The sequence below is a fragment of the Gastrolobium bilobum genome, unplaced genomic scaffold (genome assembly GCF_033153095.1).
Source record: "Gastrolobium bilobum isolate Gb01-03AN ecotype WA unplaced genomic scaffold, APGP_CSIRO_Gbil_v1 utg558, whole genome shotgun sequence".
Lineage (NCBI taxonomy): Eukaryota > Viridiplantae > Streptophyta > Magnoliopsida > Fabales > Fabaceae > Gastrolobium > Gastrolobium bilobum.
The window spans coordinates 133,634-155,648 of NW_026896319.1; the positions used below are offsets into that span (position 1 = coordinate 133,634).

At 35.5% G+C, this 22,015-nt stretch overlaps 1 protein-coding gene across 1 annotated transcript; it reads left to right on the top strand.

The window, feature by feature from the left end:
- Positions 1–15,764: 15,764 nt before the first annotated feature.
- Positions 15,765–20,735, top strand: LOC133298942 (uncharacterized). Its single transcript, XM_061498333.1, has 3 exons — positions 15,765–16,369; positions 17,267–17,395; positions 18,650–20,735. Exons 1-3 carry the CDS (start codon positions 15,944–15,946, stop codon positions 20,189–20,191), a joined length of 2,097 nt encoding a protein of 698 aa, XP_061354317.1. The 5' UTR covers positions 15,765–15,943; the 3' UTR covers positions 20,192–20,735.
- The last annotated feature ends 1,280 nt before the right edge of the window (positions 20,736–22,015 follow it).

Genomic DNA, 22,015 nt, shown 5'->3' on the forward strand with positions numbered 1-22,015 from the left:
TTTTGGTGCTGAGACACTGGTGTGATTCACCCCTGTATAAATTACTTTTGTTATCTGAAATGATGATTACGTTGAATAAGAAACCTATGGTTGTTATGTACCTGCATGAAATATTAATTATTAATTATTTCATTAAGATATCTTTTCTTCTAAAGTAATAGTTAGAAAAATTTTCGTCCTATTACAATATTGAGGACTCAATGCTTCACCCACTTAAACGTCAACATATATATACAGAATTAATTGCATTTTCATGAGAACTTTTATTATTTCTGATGCCACGTAAGTTAAATCTTTTCTTTGTGTTATAATTTAGGTAGATGTAGCACTTAATCTTTAAAAATATTTTCCCTTCATCCGATTCAATTTTATAATTTTTTTTATAGAAAATCTCTTTTTTTTAAGAAAATCTGCATATTAAAAGTTTGAAACCTGTTATTAGTAATTACTACACAAATATAATATAATATAATATAATATAATATAATATAATATAATAGAGAAAAATATTTGTTATTTTAAATGATACAAAATTATATCATTTTAAGTAAAACAACAACTTTTATTTCAAAAAATATTTTTTTTTTCTTTCTTCATCTTCATGTCCCCCAAAATGAACTAATTAAGTACTTTATCTCCTTATGGCATAATATGATCCCCACTTCTTTCATGAGGTTTTTCGTATTGTAAATAGGTTTGTCAGATGTCTTGTTATAGGATATTTTTTTTGTCATGCAACATGTTTATAATTATATATTCTGGGAAGTATATAATTATAGGAAAATACATGCATAATGTAACATGATAGAAAACAAATTTTCTACTAATAGATAAGTGTGCAAATATTTCTTTTGTTTCATTTTTCTTTTATGGTAAGGCCCACTCAAATTTGTTTGTGCAGAAAAAAAATTCATTATCTTGGTACATGACATATATATTTTCCATAATTATAATATTAAAGTTGTTTCTTTTTAAATGGGTTGGAGGATAAAAATCACATTCCTACCACATAAATTTATATTTTCCATTGTAAATTGTAAGGGTTTTATAAGAGTTATGTTATAGGAAAAGTGATTGTGTAATGTTATACAGATTTGTTTTGCGTGCCATAATTTTCATTTTTTTTCTTCAAAAAGTGTGGGCCCCACAAAATGTTGTCTGTGTAGGAAAGTTTGTTGTGTCATGTTGAATGACAAATGCAAACCCCAAATTGTAATCCAACTCTTAATAAGTTTAGGTTCTGCTAAAAAAAATAAAAAAAGAAGAAGAAAAATAGATTATGAGGTGTTTCTTTTTTATTAGATGTCAAATATTATATCTCGTGTCGAGCGAAAAAGGTATACGCTGCTTGTGAGAATTAAAATATTAATTCCTTCAAAGGAATTTGCCCAAAAATATTATCAAAATCATTATCATGACATGAAACAAAGACTCCTCTTCAATGGTCTATGTGAATTCCTAAGCTCTACCCCTGTTCTTGCAAGGGTTGGAAATGACTCCATCTCTAGCTTTGAAATCAAACAAACCGGTATTCTGAACAAAGAATGGGTTGCAGAAGTAGAAAAAAAAAGAGAGACAACTTTTCTATCAAATTCTCAGCTGCGTATAAAAATAATGAGAAGTTTAAAAGATAGAGAACCACATATTACAGAAAGAGAGGAAGGGAAGGATTGATTTTACTTTGGTAAAACTCGGTGAAACATAATAGGGTTTTATAATTTTTATGTAATATGAGAAGGAAAATTTCTTACATACTCTTCAATTTTTGTGTTGACAAGAGTCTCACATGTGATTTTTTTTAACACATGAGTCCTGTATGGTTTTTTTTGTTTCTTCATAAGAATTTTTTTATCATATAACATAAAAATTATAAAACCCAACATAATATTAGTAAACTTCAAAAACAAAATACATAAAGAGTAAGGGAGAAAGTCATAAAGAGAAACACAGAAAAAGATCGAACACCTTACGATTGTTGTCGGCACCAATATGATTTATAGTTCATTAATTAAACTACAAAAGGTAATAAAATTAAGAAGATGAAGATCCATATGTCTTCACTCCAGCAGCTTCCATATTACAATCGTAGAACTTTATCACGGAATTTTAGAAACTTAGTGGGACACCATTCGTTTTCATTGTAAATGGTAAGAAGTTTAAAAACCCTTACCATAATATCAAAACTTGTGGAAAGAAGATTGTATTGAAGAAAATTTATAAATTTCTTACCATAATATTACCTAAATAATAAAATAAGATTGATATAACAATCAATAAATAAAATATGTCTTAGGGAAATGTTATATTTATAATCTATTTTTCCTTAAAATCTCTTACAACTACTTTTTTGGTTGTTAGATAAAAATCAAATCAACAACTCTCATTTAATGTCAAGTTGTAATCGTTAATTTGGTTTTGATCCAATAACTATAAAAATAATTATAAGGGGAAAAAATGTTTTAAGTTTAACCTCCCTGTTTGTTTTAATATGATATTACTTATGAACTTTTGTAAAATATGTATTATGAAAACTTAAAAAAGCAAAATTATTTCACACAAATATAAATTACATTCTCAATTTTAGTTGCTAATTACAGTTGCATCTAACAATTCATGTGTTAATTTCTTACCATAATATCACCTAAAAAAATTAAGTAAGATTGATATAACTAACAATAAATAAAGAAAAATAGTTTACACCAATATAAGTTACATTCCTACTCTTAATTATCAATCACACTTGCATCTAACAATTCATGTGATTAATAAATTAGGATCATTAGATACATATGGATCAATAATAACTCGAATATATTTTAGATCATTCTCGAGAGGCCCAATACAAAGAGCTCAATTCCCCTAACATCTACCCACCTACTGTAATCTTCTCTCTAAGCAAACCAAGATCATAATCTGGAGAACAAGATCAATACATTAGTTGCATTACATTGACATCTCGCAAGGATACTCAATTAGCAGCAAATTAAAGAAGACTGACACAAGCACCTCAATGAGCTAAAGAGGTTGGCACTGTCTTTACAGATCAACTGCGGGAAGACACGAACTACTCCCAACAAACCTACGACCCTTATCTCACTAATAGGCATTCAGAAAGCAATACTGATATGAACCAAGGACAGAAGATTGAAGCTGAGAATAGTGAGGCAGAGAAGAAAAAAGGTGGAAGAGAGGAAGTGCAACACGTAATACTAAGAAGGGGAAACAGAGTCAAGACAAAATCAAGCAAATTAATTGAAAGATTACCGGTACCCAAACGTGGCTAGGAACGAATATGGCATTTGAACCTGAGTTGAGCCCAATACAGCACGTGGCCCATTTATTAGATTCTAGCATTTCCAATTCGATTATTAAGAGGCTGAGGACGCTTTTAGGATCAGCCTTCAATTTGAAATAACAAACTTCTTTTCTCTCTCTAAAACTTCTGGAGTTGACGGCATCCTTAAATTGTCGCCGGTACAATTTTCAGTATTGTGTTTTTCTTTCCAGTGAATTAATATACAGAATTATAGAAACTTGTGATGTCTATCACTTTGGTGCTTTCATTGAGAGGTAAACATCCGAACATCGGGATGGCGAAGGGAACTCGAAGTCAAGCGAAGATGAAAGAATGTTTGAGCAAACTGGCGAATCATAAAGAACAGTTTAATGCTCTGGGTAGTCTGTTGAAGGAAATGAATGTGAAGTTGACGTTAATGGAAGCTAAATTGGGTTAAAATCAAAAAAATAGACATAAGAATGAAGGATCTTCAAATCTGAGATTGGAGAATTTTTTTGGAAACAATCCATTCAAATCGGTCAAAATTTCGATTCCTCGGTTCTCTAGAGGTAATCTTGAGCCATAGATCCATAAGGTGCAGCAATTCTATGGGTTTAATGATCTCACAGATGCAAAAAAAATTTACCTTAACTTCTTTTCATATGGATGGAATGGCCGAAGCATGGTATCATTGGATGGATAGGAATGGTAGGTTTGTATCCTGGGAGACATTTCTGACAGCGTTACGCTCCAGATTTGGACCTTCCAAGTATCGATATCTGAGAAGGGAACTAGGGCGATTAACACAAACTTCAACAGTGGAGCATTATCAGGTGTAGTTTGAGAAATTAGCGAACCAGGTGCAGAGCTGCTTTGAATCAGGCTTGAAACCTGAAATCAGGAAGGAGGTTCGCATGCATCTTCCTGAAACGTTGAAGCAAGCAATTGACCAAGCCAAGTTAGTAGAAGACAAGGTGAATGACAGAAGTACGAGAAGAACTTATTACAATAGAGCTGTTGTAAATACCAGCAGTACCAATCAAGTTGGACTACTGCCAACTCCTACAAAGAACATTACCAACAGTGGAGGGAAAGAAGGAGTAACTATAAATCAACTAACCCCTGTAGAAATGTTGGCAAGGAGGGAGAAGTGATTGTGTTACAAATGTGATGAGAAGTTCCACATGAATCATGTATGCAAGGCCAAAATGTTTATAATGATAGTATAGGAGGATGGGGAAGAGACTAAATTAGAAGTGCATAGTCCGGATTTAGAAATGGAGGTGAGCAATGAGAAGATAGGGGGTGAAATGGATGGTATGGCCGAAATCAGCTTTCATGCTCTGCTGGTCAACACTCAACTAGCACACTTCGGATCAAAGGGCAGATAAGCAAATATGAGGTACAAATCTTGGTAGATGGGGGTTCCACTCACAACTTTATCCAAGAAAGATTGGTGAAGTTTCTTAGGTTAGAGGTTGAGAATGCCGCCAAATTTCAGGTGCTGGTGGGAAATGGAGTTGTGATGGACTGCTTAGGGGTGTGTCCTAAGGTTAGCATGCTAATCCAGGGGCATCAGTTTAACCCTGACTTGTATGTGCTTCCCATACAAGGTGCTGAAGTGGTTTTAGGAGTACAATGGTTATTGGAGTGGGGAGATGTAACAATCAATTATAGGAGCTTGACTATGAAATTCGAGAGGGAGGGACAATGGGTGGAAATACAAGGTGAATTGGGATTGGCTATGGAATCCATTCAATTGAACTAGTTGCATAGATTGTCCACGACAGACTCAGTTGCATGTTATTACCATCTTCAAACCAAAGAGATACCAGAGAAGGAGCCAAACTTTTATGCTGCAAATCTGGATAGTCGTGTACATGTGTTATTGGAGGAATACAAAGATGTCTTTGCTAAACTAGGGGAGTTAGCACCAGTCTGTGATGAAGATCACCAGATACACCTAGAACCTGGAATAAAAGCAATGAATGTCAGGCCTTATTGGTATCCTAATTTCCAAAAAACAGAGATAGAAAAAATGGTGAAAGAAATATTGGAAAAAGGGAAAATTCAGCCTAGTGTGAGCCTTTTCTCCTCACCTGTTTTATTGGTAAAAAAAAAGATGGGACCTGGAGATTTTGTTTGGACTATCGAGCTCTGAACCAAGGGACAATTCCCAACCATTTTCCAATCCCCACAGTGGATGAGATGCTGGATGAATTAGTCGGGGCTTCCATTTTTTCAAAGATGGACTTACGATCAAGTTATCACCAGATAAGAGTGGTAGCTCAAGATATATACAAAAATGCATTCAGGACACATGAAGGGCACTATGAATTTGTCGTGATGCCATTTAGGTTGACTTATGCACCTGCAACCTTCCAAGGGATCATGAACACAGTGTTGAAGGTATTTCTTAGGCGTTTTGTGATTGTGTTTTTTTTTTTACATACTAGTGTATAGTAGAAGTTTGGAGGAACATCTAGAGCACTTGAGGGCGATATTGGATTGTCTCAGGGCGAACCATTTCTTTGCCATATTGGCTAAGTGCTCATTTGCTCAGACATACGTGGAATATTTGGGCCATGTGGTGGATGGTGAGGGAGTTAGGCCGGATGAGTCCAAAATTAAAGCAATAATAGACTGGCCATAACCAAATTCAGTGAAGCAATTAAGGGATTTCTTGGGGCTAGCAGGATATTATCGAAAATTTGTGAGAGGATTTTCACAAAATTGCAACACCCCTCACCCATCTTTTGCAGAAAGATGCTTTCAAATGGAATTAAGCAGCTGCAGAATTGTAACACCCCGTGTATACCCGGTTTGTTAACATGTCATCGTATTAAGCCACACTTAATTAAATATGCGGAATTTCTTTTTCTTTTCAATTATGACGTCATTATACTTAACCAAGTTGATTACTTAATCATTTTCATAAAAACATCGCCTGTATGTAAATTGCAAAAGACAGCTAACTGAAATACCTCATAAATAAATAAGTGAGTATCTAAGTCACGGATCTACAACATGTAGTCCGGACATAATCCTAATACAATTATACAACTCAAATCAACTAAGACAAAGTCAGACAATGTGACATGGACAATCCCCATGCTCATCAAATAAGGCAACAAAGCCCAACATAGTCTCCAGCAGCAACAATAATCATAACAAGCTAATAACATAAAGCAGCAGGCATAATCCAGCATTCAGACATATCATCATAAAACAGCAATATCAGCTAAGCTCTGGCCTCCTGGCGCTAGAGGTCTCAGCCCCTGGTTACCTGAACCTGAAATAAGCGCCCCAAACGTGGGGTGAGATCTCTAAACAGAAATCTCAGTAAGGCAAGGGGTCCTCAAGGATCTTTCACCCCAAGCTCACTTACATGTGCAATATAAGTTCAAAATAGTTTAACAGTATAAGTTCCAAAATAGTGTAATGTAACAGATAATCATGTCATGTGTGTCAATACTAATCTATTGGCCAGAGAAATGCAGGAACACGTCTATTACTCACACTAGTGCAAGATGCCACTTGCACCCACCCACAGTGTCACCGTCTTGTATGACACCACATACTCAGGCTTACCGTCTAAGTGGAACAACACATACATATTATAAGCAATTGCACATAAAGCTCAACAACATTTTCATTTATTAAAGCATGTAAACACATCATGCATATAAACCATTCCCCCATGCGGTATGGTGGAACCACACAATGGCTAGACCGAGGACGCGAAAGCTTACCTTGCAAGCTAACTATCCAAGCCAAGAGTCCACACAAGCTCAAGGCCCACAAACAGCACAATCACAATCTGTTTAAACAGTAATTAATCATCAATAATCATTGCTCAAGATTACATTAGGTGATTAAGGCTTTCCATCTCATTTTAAGTCATTACATGTTGTTTCTGCAGGAGGTATTCGAATACTCCTCGATGAGTATTCGAATACTCCTTGTCTCCAGAAAGTATCCGAGTACTTTCACTTAAGTATTCGAATACCACAAAGTATTCGACTACTCTACCACCCAGTATCCGAATACTGCAGTATCCAAATACCAAAAACCCAAGTATTCGAATACCACTCAGTATTCGAATACTTCTTCAAGGTATCCGAATACTTTTCTTCCCAGAAAAGTATCTCAATACTCCTCCAAAGAGTATTCGATTACCAAGGGATAAGTATTCGAATACTACACGAAAAGTATTCGAATACTTCTCCAACAGAATGCAGAAATTCAAACAGACTTCTGCATAATCCCACTTTTAAGGGTCCAAACGTGATTGGGAGTTCAATGTCTCCCTAAACAGATATTCATTAACATGTTATGAACTCAGAAACACATTCCTTTACTCAAATGATTAAAGTTTCTCCTTTTAACCGATTAAAACAAGCTTAAAACATCAAAAACACAAGGCTATGATCATGGTATACCTCCAAGGCTTACAACTCCGAAAATGAGACAGCAAAGAGGTCCCCAACTACACATTAAGGCTCTGACTTAGGAAAGACACAAATTTGACCACTGAGCTTGGTTCTTTAAGCCAAAAGATCACTTCTTGGCACCACAAAAGACATGAACAAAGCCTCCACCAAGGTAGTTCACAAACTCAGCCCCAAGCAACACAACTCAGAAGCTACACTCAGCAAGAAGGTGCCTTTCTCCCTCACAATGTATACTCTCAAGTGCACACAAGGTGGAAGAGAAAGAATCAAGAGAAAAGGCTAAGACTTGGTTGGTTTCAAGAGAAGAAAGCAATGGAATAGTGTAATGAAAGGTGGCAGCTCCGAATAGCACCAGCAACTCTACGTGGGAGTGTTTGAATTCTGACCTAGGGCATTGTGCCCTAGTATATATATAGGTCTACTTAATTAATCATACAGTATTAACAATAATAGCTACGCTTAGCATTTTAATCTCAAACTTGAGATTCTGAACCTACTCATTTTTCCAAAATTTATCGTATTTTTATTTTATTTTTCGCTGCACCTTTTCGGTACGCGCTTTTACATAGCCAGTGTCAGTTCTGGCACCATTTCTCATTATTTTAACTTGAAACTTGAAATCACAGTCCTACATATTATTCTAGGAATACTCTTGCACTTATTATAATTTTTCGGGATACTTCATCGGTACGCACTTATACCAAGTAGCAGAACCGGTATCTGCACTTTTCGTCAGAAAAGCGACTTTCAGCATTATTAATCACTTACCATAATTATTTAAGCCTCGATATAATTATTAGGGTCAATTATGGAATTATTTCCTAATCTCACACAATTAATTAATTAACTTCCTTAATTAACGCTGCGGGTTCTTACATTCACCTCACCTTTTCAGGATTTTGTCCTCAAAATCAGAATATACTTGTCTCGAAAGTCGAGATACTGCCGGAGAAGCTCGTCCTCTCGCTCCCAAGTACACTCCTCGTGAGTTTTTTCGGTGCACTGCACTTTGACCATCGGAATGATCTTGCTCCTCAACTTCTTCTCGCCACGATCGAGAATCTTGAGTGGTCCGGCGGAAGTTTTCAAGTTCTCCCGAACTTCCACATCATCCGGTTGCACCACGTGCGAAGGATCTGCTATGTACTTTCGAAGCTGAGACACGTGAAACACGTGGATGTTGGCCAAGTTCAGAGGTAAGGAAAGCCGATAGGCAACAGGTCCTACTCTACCAAGGATATGGTATGGCCCAATGAATCATGGGCTCAGCTTACGTGGAATATTTGGGCCATGTGGTGGATGGTGAGGGAGTTAGGCTAGATGAGTCCAAAATTAAAGCAATAATAGACTGGCCATAACCAAATTCAGTGAAGCAATTAAGGGATTTCTTGGGGCTGGCAGGATATTATCAAAAATTTGTGAGAGGATTTTCACAAAATTGCAACACCCCTCACCCATCTTTTGCAGAAAGATGCTTTCAAATGTGAGAGGATTGTCTCAGGGCGAACCATTTGTTTTCCATATTGGCTAAGTGCTCATTTGCTCAGACATACGTGGAATATTTGGGCCATGTGGTGGATGGTGAGGGAGTTAGGCCGGATGAGTCCAAAATTAAAGCAATAATAGACTGGCCATAACCAAATTCAGTGAAGCAATTAAGGGATTTCTTGGGGCTGGCAGGATATTATCGAAAATTTATGAGAGGATTTTCACAAAATTGCAACACCCTTCACCCATCTTTTGCAGAAAGATGCTTTCAAATGGAATTAAGCAGTTGCAGAATCAATAAGGAATTGAAGGGTGCCCTGTCGCAGACCTCAGTGTTGGCTCTTCCTGATTTCCATGAACCTTTTGTGTTAACTACTGATGCTTCTGGAATTGGCATAGGTGCAGTCCTAAGTCAGAATAATAAACCCATAGCTTATTTCAATCACAAGTTATCCTCTAAGATGCAATAAGCCTCCACATATGTGAGAGAATTATTTGCCATCACTGAAGAAGTTGCCAAGTTTAGACAATACCTACTGTGGGTCAAATTTACCATAAGAACCGATCAGAAGAGCATAAAGGAAATGATGGCTCAAATCATACAGATGCTTGAACAACAAAGATTCTTGGTTAAATTATTGGGATTTGATTATACCATAGAGTATTACCCAGGAGCGATGAATAAGGTGGCTGATGCTTTGTCTAGAAAACAGGAAATAGAGCCAAACATAGTAAGGGGAAAGGTGATGTTGACTTTGACCAAACTCATCAATCCCTTATACGAAGCAATAAGAGAATAGGTTAAAACAAAAGCTGAGTTAGTAGCCATAGTTAAGAAGATTGAAGATAAGCAAGAAGGAATGAAAAATTACCAATTGCGGGATGGTATAATTTACTTCAAAGGTCGGATTGTGCTAGCATGCAATTCTGCACTGAAATCACAGGTACTGCACGAATTTCATTCAACAGTTGTGAGGGGACATGGTGGTATAAGGACGACAATGCATTGTGTGTCTAGTCACTATTATTAGCCACTGATGAAGAATGATGTCCAGGAGTTTGTCCAGACTTGCCCAATTTGTCAGGTCACGAAATATCAACCCTTAATTCCAGCTGGGTTGCTCCAACCGCTTGCAACACTGAAGTCAGTATGGGAAGATATATCAATGGACTTCATCATTGGGCTTCCTAATTTCGAGGAAAAAATGACGATTATAGTGGTGGTAGACTGCCTCTCAAAATATGCTCATTTTTTTGCCCTACCAGGAAATTTTACAGCAACTAAAGTCACTTCTCTATTCATCTCAGATATTTGTTGTCATCATGATGTTCCTCATTTCATTGTCTCAAATCGTGACAGAATTTTTATTAGCAAGTTTTGGACCAAATTACTCTGCTTAAGTAACACTCGACTTCATTTTAACATGGCAAACCATCCTGAAAGTGACGGGAAGACAGAGGTTACAAATAGAGGCTTGGAGCAATATCTCAGGTGTTATACAATGGAGAATCCTAAGGGGTGGGTTCAGTTCTTACCATGGGCAAAATTTTCATATAATTCTTCTTTTCATTCGGCAATTGGGTCGTCCCCTTTTCAAGTTTTGTATGGGCGTCTTCCACCGTCTCTGCAACCTTATAATGGGGAATCTTCACCGATTGCAGCTGTGGTTGCTTTGTTGACCCAGCGAGATCACATATTATGACATCTTCGTGAAACACTGCACTGCACAAAGCAACACATGAAACATCAGGCGAATAAACATAGGAGGGATGTTCAATTTAAGGTTGGAGAGGAAATGCTGGAGAAATTGCAACCTTATTGTCAACAGTCGCTGCACAACCAAAGTTTTTCCAAGTTGCGACGGAGATACTATGGCCATTTTCCAATTCGTGAGCGCATCGACACGGTGGCTTATCGGTTGGAGTTATCGGCTCATTCTCGCATTCACCTGGTGTTTCACGTCTCTCTACTGAAACTATTTCATAAAAATTCAGTTTTTCATCCATGCCCTTTACCTCTGACAGATTGGGAGAATCACACAGTTGTTACTCTGGTGGTTGTACTCATATCTCGAACCGTGGCTATGGGAAAGGATTCTAACGGGCAGATCTTGGTTCAATGGAGTGGGTTTCCTTTGGAGGATGCGTCATGGATTTCCTACTTGGGATTCCTGTAATTCTTGTAATCATTCCCTGACTTTGATCTTAAGGGCAAGATCAGTATTTTAAGGGAAGGGGAAATTGATACGAACCCAGGACAAATTATTGAAGTTGAGAATAGTGAGGCAGAGAAGAAAGAATGTGGAAGAGAGGAAATGCAACATGTAATACCAAGAAGGGGAAATAAAGTCAAAATCAAGCAAATTGAAAGATTACCTGATACCCACATGTGGCTAGGAACAGATGTGGCATTTGGACCTGAGATGTGCCCAATACAGCACGTGGCCCATTTATTAGATTCTAGCATTTCTAATTCGGTAATTAAGGGGTTGAGGATGCCTTTAGGATCAGCCTTCAATTTGTAATAACAAACTTCTTTTCTCTCTCTAAAACTTCTGGAGTTGGTGGCATCCTCAAATTGTCGCCGATACTATTTTCGGTGATTGTGTTTTTCTTTCCCGTGAATTAATATACAGAATTATAGAAACTTGTGGTGTCTATCAAATATTGACATAGCAGGAATCTTACATTCAGCCAATCACCAGTCATAGCCACAGAGGAACTAACACCAACACCTACAAAGGTGGTCACTCAAGGCCCATAATAAGTCTCCCCATCCTAGAGGCTCAATACTAAAGTATTCATCATCCAATTTATATACTAATTCACTAGCTCAAAAATTGACTTGCAAGTTCCTACCTGCACCTGTTTCTTGAAGAACTTGAAGACCCAACTTGTCGCATCCCGCACGGAGGACACTCTAGCGTTGAAGTTACAAGCCCAATGATCAGAAATTGGACATGATCAACCATGTGTGACCAACCCAGGAATTCTTGTGTTATTTGTAATATAAAACTTATTAATTTTATGGGATTTATAAGAATAATATTACAGGAAAATGATTGTATCATGTCATAGAAACACTAAAAGTGAGGCACACCATTTTTTTATATAAAAAAACAAAACAATCACACATTTCTTTGAATTTACTTCCACTTTACTGTGATATGATCAAACCATAACCCTAATTTTATATGGGCTTTGCATGTCTACTGTTGCTGCAAAATTTTATTGGGTGTAACATACCCAAGCAAGTGAGTCTCACTTGTTTTTTTTTTTTTTTTTTTTTAAAAAAAAAGGCATGCTAGGATATGAAAATCGTATCCTAGTGCTGCTGCAGAAATTTTTTTTTACAATGACAGGCGAGATATAAAAACCATTTTATATAGGTGTAAAATGACCATCTCCATTAAACATAATATTTGAGATCTTACTAATATTCTAACAATATCAATATCTTTAGGGAAAAAAAGGATATTATGATTTTTTTAAAAAAGGATATTATGACAAGTCAATATAATAAAAAGATTTAGATCCTTTTCTAACACAATATTATTATATTAGAGAGAAATAAAAAAACAATAATAATAACTTACCATGATAAATTATTACTATCTCTTGATATTTAAAAACAGTAAAAGTTTACATCGATAATCAAATCAGAAAAGTTTTTCATTTTTTTTATATTCAAAACTATTCATGCCTTTATTTCTTTAACAACATCACCTCTTATTATTTAACAACAGGAAAAATTTCAGATCCATAATCAAATTACAGAAGTTTTCATTTTGTTAGAAAAAAGATGATTTTCATTATGAATTCGTTTGCTGTGAATGAAAATAAATATGCATTTGCACCTAAAAATTTCTAGAAATCCGCATTTGGCTTTTAAATTAGCATTTATAGGGGTTAAAAAAAAGTACATACCGCTCTAGAGGGTACACTGAAAAAGAACTTACCACACAAACTTAGGAACCGTGATGATAGTGGTCCACAGGTAAGTGTGCACCAAGTACAACCTCTTAGATTCTCTGATTTCATGAAAAATACTTTGTCTATTCTCTGGGTGGCCATGCTTTTGCATGCATCTAGACTATGAAACATATTAATTTAACTTTCTCATTAAATTCAGCTCTTAAAAAATGAAATTAGGATTAGTAGCCGTTAGCCACTTTTACATAGTTTAAACACCACCAAGATCTAACTAGAAAAGAATATCACTCCTATATGAATAAAAAAATAGCTATACGATCTAATAATAAAGAAAAGCTGAATCCCTGTAGTTCTTCATGATAACAATAACGAGCTCCGCTACACGAGACCTATTTTTTTACAAAGTTTCATTTATTATATTTTTGAACGTGAGATTCTATTCAAATCAGGAAACATTTACATTATAGTAAAGTTAACTTTTCTAAAAAGAATTTTTGTATTCAAGGACTTGAACTCAAGATCTTGCTTAAGTAGAATCAAGTATGTACCATTTAAACCAATTTTTTTGGTAAATGTACTAAATTGTTAGGAACAATTACCTAAATGCCACTTTTTTAAAAAAATTTGTCAAAATATCACGCGAATAGTATTTTTTACCAGACTGTCATGTGTCCAAGTTCGCTACCGGTCATAGTGAACTTGATTAAGCCACATAGCATGTTCTCATTAGCGTACCAAGTTCGCTACCAATGATTCGGAGAACTTGGTCCAGTCAACTTTTTTTTTTACAAAATGTACATATGTCACAGAATCATAAGCGACTAAGTTTGTTACCATCATTAACGAACTTGGTACGTAATAAAAACATGTCACATGCCTTAATCAAGTTCGTTATGACTGATAACGAATTTAATCGCGTTGCAGTTAGGTAAAAAATAATATTGGTGTGATATTTGGGAAAAAAATTAAGAAAATGTGACATTTACGTCACTGTTCCTGATAATTATATTTGAATTATACATTTTATTTCGTTTCACATAAAGATTGTGATATTCTCTATACGACTTCATTTTCTCTTAACACGCACACTCAACATTCAATTATAATAAAGTTGCACTTTTCTAGATTTGGCATCATGGATAACACAACAAACGAACCACTGAATTTCATAACACTTTTTATAATTTTAAATCATCTTTTCATCCAACTCTATCACAATACACTTTATTTATAAATGATAAGTATTTATTAATTAATGAATTAATTGGAAGAGTATGGTTCATAAAATTAAAGTAAGGATTTTCATAAGGAACCCATGTGGGTGCAGTTGGAAAATTGTTCGACGTGGCATGTGCTGAGGGTGGCCACGTGGAAATTTCCTCGGATACTTTCTTAGTTCCGATACTAAATTATAAATGAAAGGAAAAAAAAAGGGATAGATCTGTATTGTTTCTACGGCCAGCCAGACAGTGCATGAAGACATTATATGACGACATTTGCGAGGAAACCATTAACCAGTGTCTTCGACGCTCACTCACCGGCAAAAGTGTACATTTAATAAATATTTCACTTATATTTAATAATTTATATATTTCATAAATTAAAGCAGTTGAAATATAAATAATTTAACAAATAAATATTACGATTTTAATATTAATGATGGTTACGGTGATGGTTACGGAGAATAGTTATGACTATAACATTAATGATAATTTTTATAACAATGAAAGATATTTTTTCTTATAATAAGTAAAAACTTTTTCCATATTTAAGAGGGGATCAAATTGTATTAGTAGTAGTTATCTTACTTTTATTAACTTTAATTTATTAGTTTTGAACTTTTGATTTGACGTTCACATAAGGTTGATATTTTCAATTTTCAAACAGATCTTTGATTTTTTTTTAATCACTTTATTGATGTCAAAGTCTTCACCTTTTTAAAACATGACAATAGTAAACAAAAAGGTAACTAGCCTCTAAATAATTTTCTTACTAAGATCATTTTAATATAAAATAAAAAAATTTAAAGTTTAATGTGTTGACTAGATATTGTTATATATTACTAAAATGTTTATTTATTTATATGTCTATTATTATAATAATTTTTTTATAAAGAACTATACTTATAATAATACCCTTTATTTTTTTAGTAAATTATTGCTTGTGTTTTTAATGTTATCCAAAATATAAAAAAAATACTTTTTGTTATTATAAATTTCAAGGTAAAAGAGATATATTGACTTAAAAATATGAAAATGGATTTAATATGAATCATATCATGCAACGATTTTAATTAGGGAAAATATTCGTATACAAACTTTTTTTAATTTTTTTTTCAAATTACATTATTTTCTCTGGAAAGAATATAGTGTAACCCGTGATCTTCTGAAAGAAAATAGTATAATTTGTAAATATAACCTGCCCCTCTTAATTATTCATAAATAAATTAAGGATGATAAAAATTGTGAAATTTCTTATGTAAATATTTTTATCACCGTTTATTCAGCTTCTGTAAGATCGTACGTTAGGATTGACTACATACGAACGAAGGTGTATGTCTCTACTAATAAAAAGTATACTTGTGTGTCTTCATCTTCTCACTCAGTCTTCAAGTCAAGTCCCAGAAGAAGAAGAAGAAGAAGTTCTCTCTCTCTCTTGTTCTCTCTCTCAAACACACACACACACACACACACACACACACACAGACACACACTCAGAGACCCACACCACAGAGTTCACTAAGCTCCACCTTACCGGGTATTCATTAAATGGCCGATACTCGCCGGCGACCATGAAGATTTCCGGCGACTCTCACCGACCAACTCCGCCATTCGCGGAGAGCATTGCTCCCAACTCGCGAAACCCTTCGCCGGGCTCGGATCTTCAACCACTGCAGAGAACCTCCCGCCGGAAAGCCAGAACCCCGGCGACCCGGGTGAGGCGAATCGGGGCACCGATCGGAAAACGGAGCAGGCCCGAAACCCCTTCGTCGAAGTGGAAGATCAACGATGACAGAGAGAGGAACGGCGGCGGCGATTCGCTGGAGGAGTTCGGCCGGAAATCCAGCCGGAAAAGGGAGGTTGCAGTGGCGGAGGCCGTGTCGGCGAGGAAACTCGCTGCCGGATTGTGGCGGCTGCAGCTGCCGGAGTTGGCAGAGGGTGATCATGGAAAGCATGGTGGGTTGAGAAGGAAAAATGTGGATCGGTTGAGACTTGAGGTAAACCCTCTTTTGGTTTTCTTTTGTTCAACATCATTCATTTTTTCTATTCCCTTGTTGTTGCTGTTTTTAGTTTTCATTTGCTATTTTTGATTGAAATTTGGGTTTTCACTGTGTTTTTAGGCCCATCATATATGTAGTATGTTGTTGTAGAGGTTTTATCGTTTTTGCTTATCTTTTTGTTGCTTAGTTTTCAAGATTGACCTTCGTGATTTCATCCTTTTTCAACATTCTGCATGTTCCATTTTGTGTGTTGAGGGTTTCTTTAATATGCTTTTAGTTGCTGTGGATATGATATCTTTTTTTTTCTTTTTCTTTTTTATAGGGTATTAGTACCTTTGATGATTTGTCAGAAATTTTTTGGGTGATAAATGTTACAAGTCCATTAAGTATAACCAGTAATGAATAAATGTTTGGTAATTAATGAGTACAGGTATGTAAGAAAAAAAAAGATGGGTACTGGAATAATCCCTGACCTTCTGTGAAAGGGAGAAAAATAAATAAATCATTTCAAGCCTAAAATGTGTTGGGCAGTTAATTCATGATTGATTTACGTCTACTGAAGAAGCCATTATTGTTCTATGTAATAATTGGAGAAATGAGTTGACTAGGGTTTGTCTGTGGAGATAATTGAATTTATGTTATACATGTTGTTTATTATCTGTAGTGTAAAAATCGCACTGGGAACTTGTGTGTTTTCAATGCTTGTTCTTAAGTGAACTGTACTTATTTACTAGATTCTGTTATTAGGTTTCTAGGCATACCTGTTGACATTTGAGAATTGTTTTTCTTCAATGCATATCTTTGTCAGGTAGTTATTTTCATTATTTTCAGATCTTGGCAGTTTTTTTGCATTATTTCCACTTCTAGTTTACAACTGATATCACTTGTCTGCAGCATGGAATTAACCAGGTAGACTACCCATTTCTCAGTCATCGAAATGGCATGGTGCATGGTTCTGATATGAAGAATCCATCACAAAGTCCTTGTTCCATTTCTGGGACAAAGGATGGACACTTTTGTGAGGTATTATGTTTTTTATTTATTAAATGTTAATGGGTCTGGATAATTGAAGATTATTGACTACAGCCATATACGTGTAAAGAGTGAAGACTGAATGAACATTACACCCTTTCCTGCATGATGATCTCCCTACCCAGTCAGTTTTGCGAATGCATTTTTTATTTTATTTTTGTGAAAGTATGAGGCCGAGGCCCAAAACAAGAGAGAAACTACATGGAGACTGTCTAGAGCCAGAAGACTAGTAAGAACACTAGGAGGACCAATCCAGATTTTGATCCTTCTGCCACGGGCAAGAATACTAGACAGTCTGCACATGCTTCTCTGTAGTTATGCATTATATAAACCAGCCTATCCCGTTTCAGAAGCTCTGTAATGGCCCTTATTATTCTGGAAGTGGTATGATTTGCATCACCCTTGATCATATGACACAAAGTGTTGAGATATATAAAACCATTAATATAGCCTCACCCAACAGCTTAAGCTTTTGGGCTGAATTGGTTCTTTACATAGTATCAGAGCTCGGTGTACTGGATTCGATCTTCACCGCCCCCCACTTTCTTTCTAGTGGAATTTCTTTATTCGCACAGGTAGGTGGACCTGTGCATTGTCCACCCTTCAAGCCGAGTGGGCTCGTGTGAGGAGGCGTGTTAAGATATATAAAACCATTAATATAGCCTCACTCTACAGCTTAAGCTTTTGGGTTGAATTGGTTCTTTACACAAAGCAACCGAAAAATCCCTATTTTAATCATGATAAGCCTATGCTTTGTGCAAAAAGGCTGCTATATCATTAAGCTAGGCTACAGATACACAACAAACTGTAAAATGTCATGATGTACTATGTTGGAAATATAATATTGTATCAAGCTCATGTACACAGGTATACACATATATACTTATATAGGCTGACATGACTGCGACCCTAGTTGAACTTTTAAACAAATAAATAGATATGATATAGAAAATAGATTGGATGTATGCCTTGGAGTTGATGAATGAAACTTAGTGATGCTTTATTTTTGTTATGCATAGATGTAAGTTTCTTGTAAAAGTGCATGGGCAAAACATTTTCATATTGTTAGGTAAACTGATGCAGTGAAAGAAGCATTTGAAATATCAGTCATGTTAAGAAACTTTTCTGATTGAGGAAAGAGTTTAGAAGTTTCCCACTTTTACTTACCACAACTGAAAGAGTGAACTATTAAAGTGCTAATCTTGAACCTACTTTATTCTTCTTGAGCTCAAGCCTTCTTTCCAGTTTTCCAGTAATGCAATGGAGGGAGCAACAAAGTGGGATCCTGTTTGCTTGAGAACTTCAGATGAGATGCAGAATATCTACAGCCAGATGAAACTTCTTGACCAAAAGGTAAGCACTGTTTCTGCTGTATCTGCTCTTGAAGCTGAACTAGAGCAGGCTCGTGCACAGATTCAGGTGCTTGAGACTGAACACCACTCCTCCAAAAAGAAACTTGAGCATGTTTTGAAGAAAGTCAACGAGGAAAGGACCACATGGCGGAGCAAAGAGCATGAGAAAATTCGTGCGTACATTGATGACATTAAAGCAGAGTTGAATCGAGAAAGAAAAAGTCGCCAAAGGAGTGAAATTGTAAATTCCAGGTTGGTTAATGAGTTGGCAGATTCGAAGTTATTAGCAAAACGCTACATGCAGGATTATGAGAAGGAAAGGAAGGCCAGAGTATTGATCGAGGAAGTGTGTGATGAGCTTGCTAAGGAAATTGGAGAAGACAAGGCTGAAATTGAAACATTGAAGAGGGAATCTATGAAACTTAGGGAAGAAGTGGAAGAAGAGAGAAAGATGCTGCAGATGGCTGAAGTATGGCGTGAAGAACGTGTTCATATGAAATTGATAGATGCAAAAGTTGCTCTTGATGAGAAGTATTCACATATGAATAAACTTGTAGCAGAATTGGAAACCTTTCTTAATAATGTGAACCCAAATGCAAAGGAGATGAAAGAGGCACGGTCACTTCAACAGGCTGCAGCTGCTGTGAACATCCAAGACATCAACGGATTTTCATACGAGCCGCCCAATCCAGATGATATTTTTGCCATTTTTGAGGAAGTAAATTTTGGTGAACACAACGAGAGGGAGATTGAACCATGTGTTGCTTATTCTCCATCGAGTTATGCCTCAAAGATTCACACAGTGAGTCCTGAAGCCAACTTGATAAGTAAGGATAGTTTTCAGAGACGTTCTGATGTATTTATGGATGACAATGATTATATAGAAGAAGATGAAAGTGGATGGGAAACTGTGAGCCATGTTGAGGATCAAGGATCAAGTTGTTCCCCAGAAGGGAGTGCTCCATCAGCGACCAAGAATCATCGAGAGAGTAATGTCTCAGAGAGGAGTGTGCTTGAATGGGAAGAAAATACAGGTGAAGAGACCCCAACTACTGAAATTAGTGAAGTCTGTTCAGTATCAACTAAGCCATCAAAGAAGGTATCATCGATTGCAAAGCTTTGGAGGTCAGGCCCAAACAGTGGGGATAATTACAAGATAATCTCTGTGGAGGGAATGAATGGAAGGCTTTCAAATGGAAGGGTATCTAGTGGGGCCATCAGTTCTCCTGACTGGGGACATGGAAAAGTTGAACTAAGCCCCCAAGACCTTCTATGCCAGTTGAGTTCTCCTGAGTCAGGAAATCAGCATAATCGAGGCATGAAAGGATGCATTCCTCGCAATGCACAGAAGAATAGTTTGAAAGCCAGACTTATGGAGGCTAGGATGGAAAGCCAGAAGGTTCAGTTGCGCCATGTTCTTAAACAGAAGATTTAGATGTGAACATAGGCAAAGATTCCTCACCTGTATAACTGAAGAATAACCCACAAGCAGTAGTTTTTTTGAATTGTGGAAGGGCAAATCTGCTGCTTCTAGAAAAACTGCTTGGAAATGATGAAGGACTATGAAAAATGCACTTTTCCTGCCTCAGACTTTGGCCATGTTTCTGTTCTTCATTATCACTCGCATTAAGCGTTGAGCAGATAATATTTTCATCCCCTTGTGCCAATGCCTCAATAATCATCTTGGGAAATACCCTGATTTGTATTCTATAATGATCGGCCTTGCTTCATTTTGTGTAGGATTCTATAAAAATTATGAGAAGCATGATGCTTGTATTGTATCATTTTAAGTCTGAGGACAAATATGAAGGGAAAACAGATCATCATGAATTGTAGATGATAGCATTTATCTTTTCCGCAATTTGATTTTCTGTCATAGTAGATATGTGACTTTGAATTTGTCATTGATTGTAGGAGATGACAAGGATGATATCTGGTCCCAGCACAAAAAAATGACCGTAGCTATAAAAGTTAGTACTTGAACGCTGGGATCTATATAAAATAATTGACATTTAGTGATTAATATTTTTCGTGAGATAATTTTATCTGTTATATATATATATATATATATATATATATATATATATATATATATATATATAATTGTGTGAGATTTTTTTCTTTCTTTCTTCTCTTTATATGGACTTACACTCTTTTCATATTATAAGAATAATTTTATTTGTTACCACATAAAAAGCATTAATCACAAATAAAAAAAGTTGCCAAATTATGAAAAAGTGTTGCCATTTGCATTAGCAACTTTTGACAAGTGTTGTATAAAGGTCCTGTTGCTAAAGGTTTTAACAACACTTAGGTATACGTGTCTAGAAAATTGTGATACAATTGAGCTTCTATGGTTTAAATTTTATAATTAAATGTTATCTAATCATGATCAATATATGTAACAAATGGGCATAACAATACCTTCATCATATTTTTCTATAATAATATCATTTGAATTTTTTTAAAAGAAATTAGCGAATTTAAAGTTCAACTTTAGTTACAAATTCTAAAGAACCTTCCTTTTGGGAGCAGTACTCTATATTATTCTTAGGATGAATTCAAATTTCAAAATTCATAACCAGAAAAGAAAAGGAAAACGAAAATCCAAAATGCAAATCTTGGAAGGAATATATTATTCTTAAGCTATCAAACTCTATGTGATTGCTGGTATAATACCCAAAGCTATCATGAAATACAATACAACCTATAATGTAACGACGATGACACGGGACACGACACAACACGACACGACACGCTGACACGTTAATTTTAAAAAATATTATATTTTGACTCGCTGGGACACGATTTGATATTAAATAATATTTTAATATATAATATAATTTATATTTAATATATATAACAGCCTATAATAAGTCATATAACCAATCAAATATTTAAATTTCATAACATAAATATAAACAAAAATAATTTTTCGTACCTTATTAATTTTTCATGTAAATTTCATAACAGAAAAAAAATTGATTTATAAATTATTTTTTTATTTTTAGTTAATAATAAAAATTAAGAAGTAAAAAAAAATGTGTCGGATGCATGTCGGAACGTTGACCGCGTGTTGGAAAAGTTGACTGCGTGTCAAAAAAACGTATCAAAACGTTAACTGCGTATTCCAAAATATTAACCACGTGTCGAAGCGTGTCCGTGTCGGACACGTGTGCAATACGCACACTTTGAAAAAAATCACTTTGTTGAATACAACTAGCTACACCACTCAAAGGTCGTGTAGCCCAATGCATAC

Excerpts from the sequence above, each read along its gene's own strand:
- LOC133298942 (XM_061498333.1), top strand. The coding sequence starts at position 15,944 with ATGAAGATTTCCGGCGACTCTCACCGACCAACTCCGCCATTCGCGGAG. Across the intron at positions 16,370-17,266 it reads TGGATCGGTTGAGACTTGAG|CATGGAATTAACCAGGTAGA; the intron begins GTAAACCCTCTT and ends ACTTGTCTGCAG. Across the intron at positions 17,396-18,649 it reads AGGATGGACACTTTTGTGAG|TTTTCCAGTAATGCAATGGA; the intron begins GTATTATGTTTT and ends CCTTCTTTCCAG.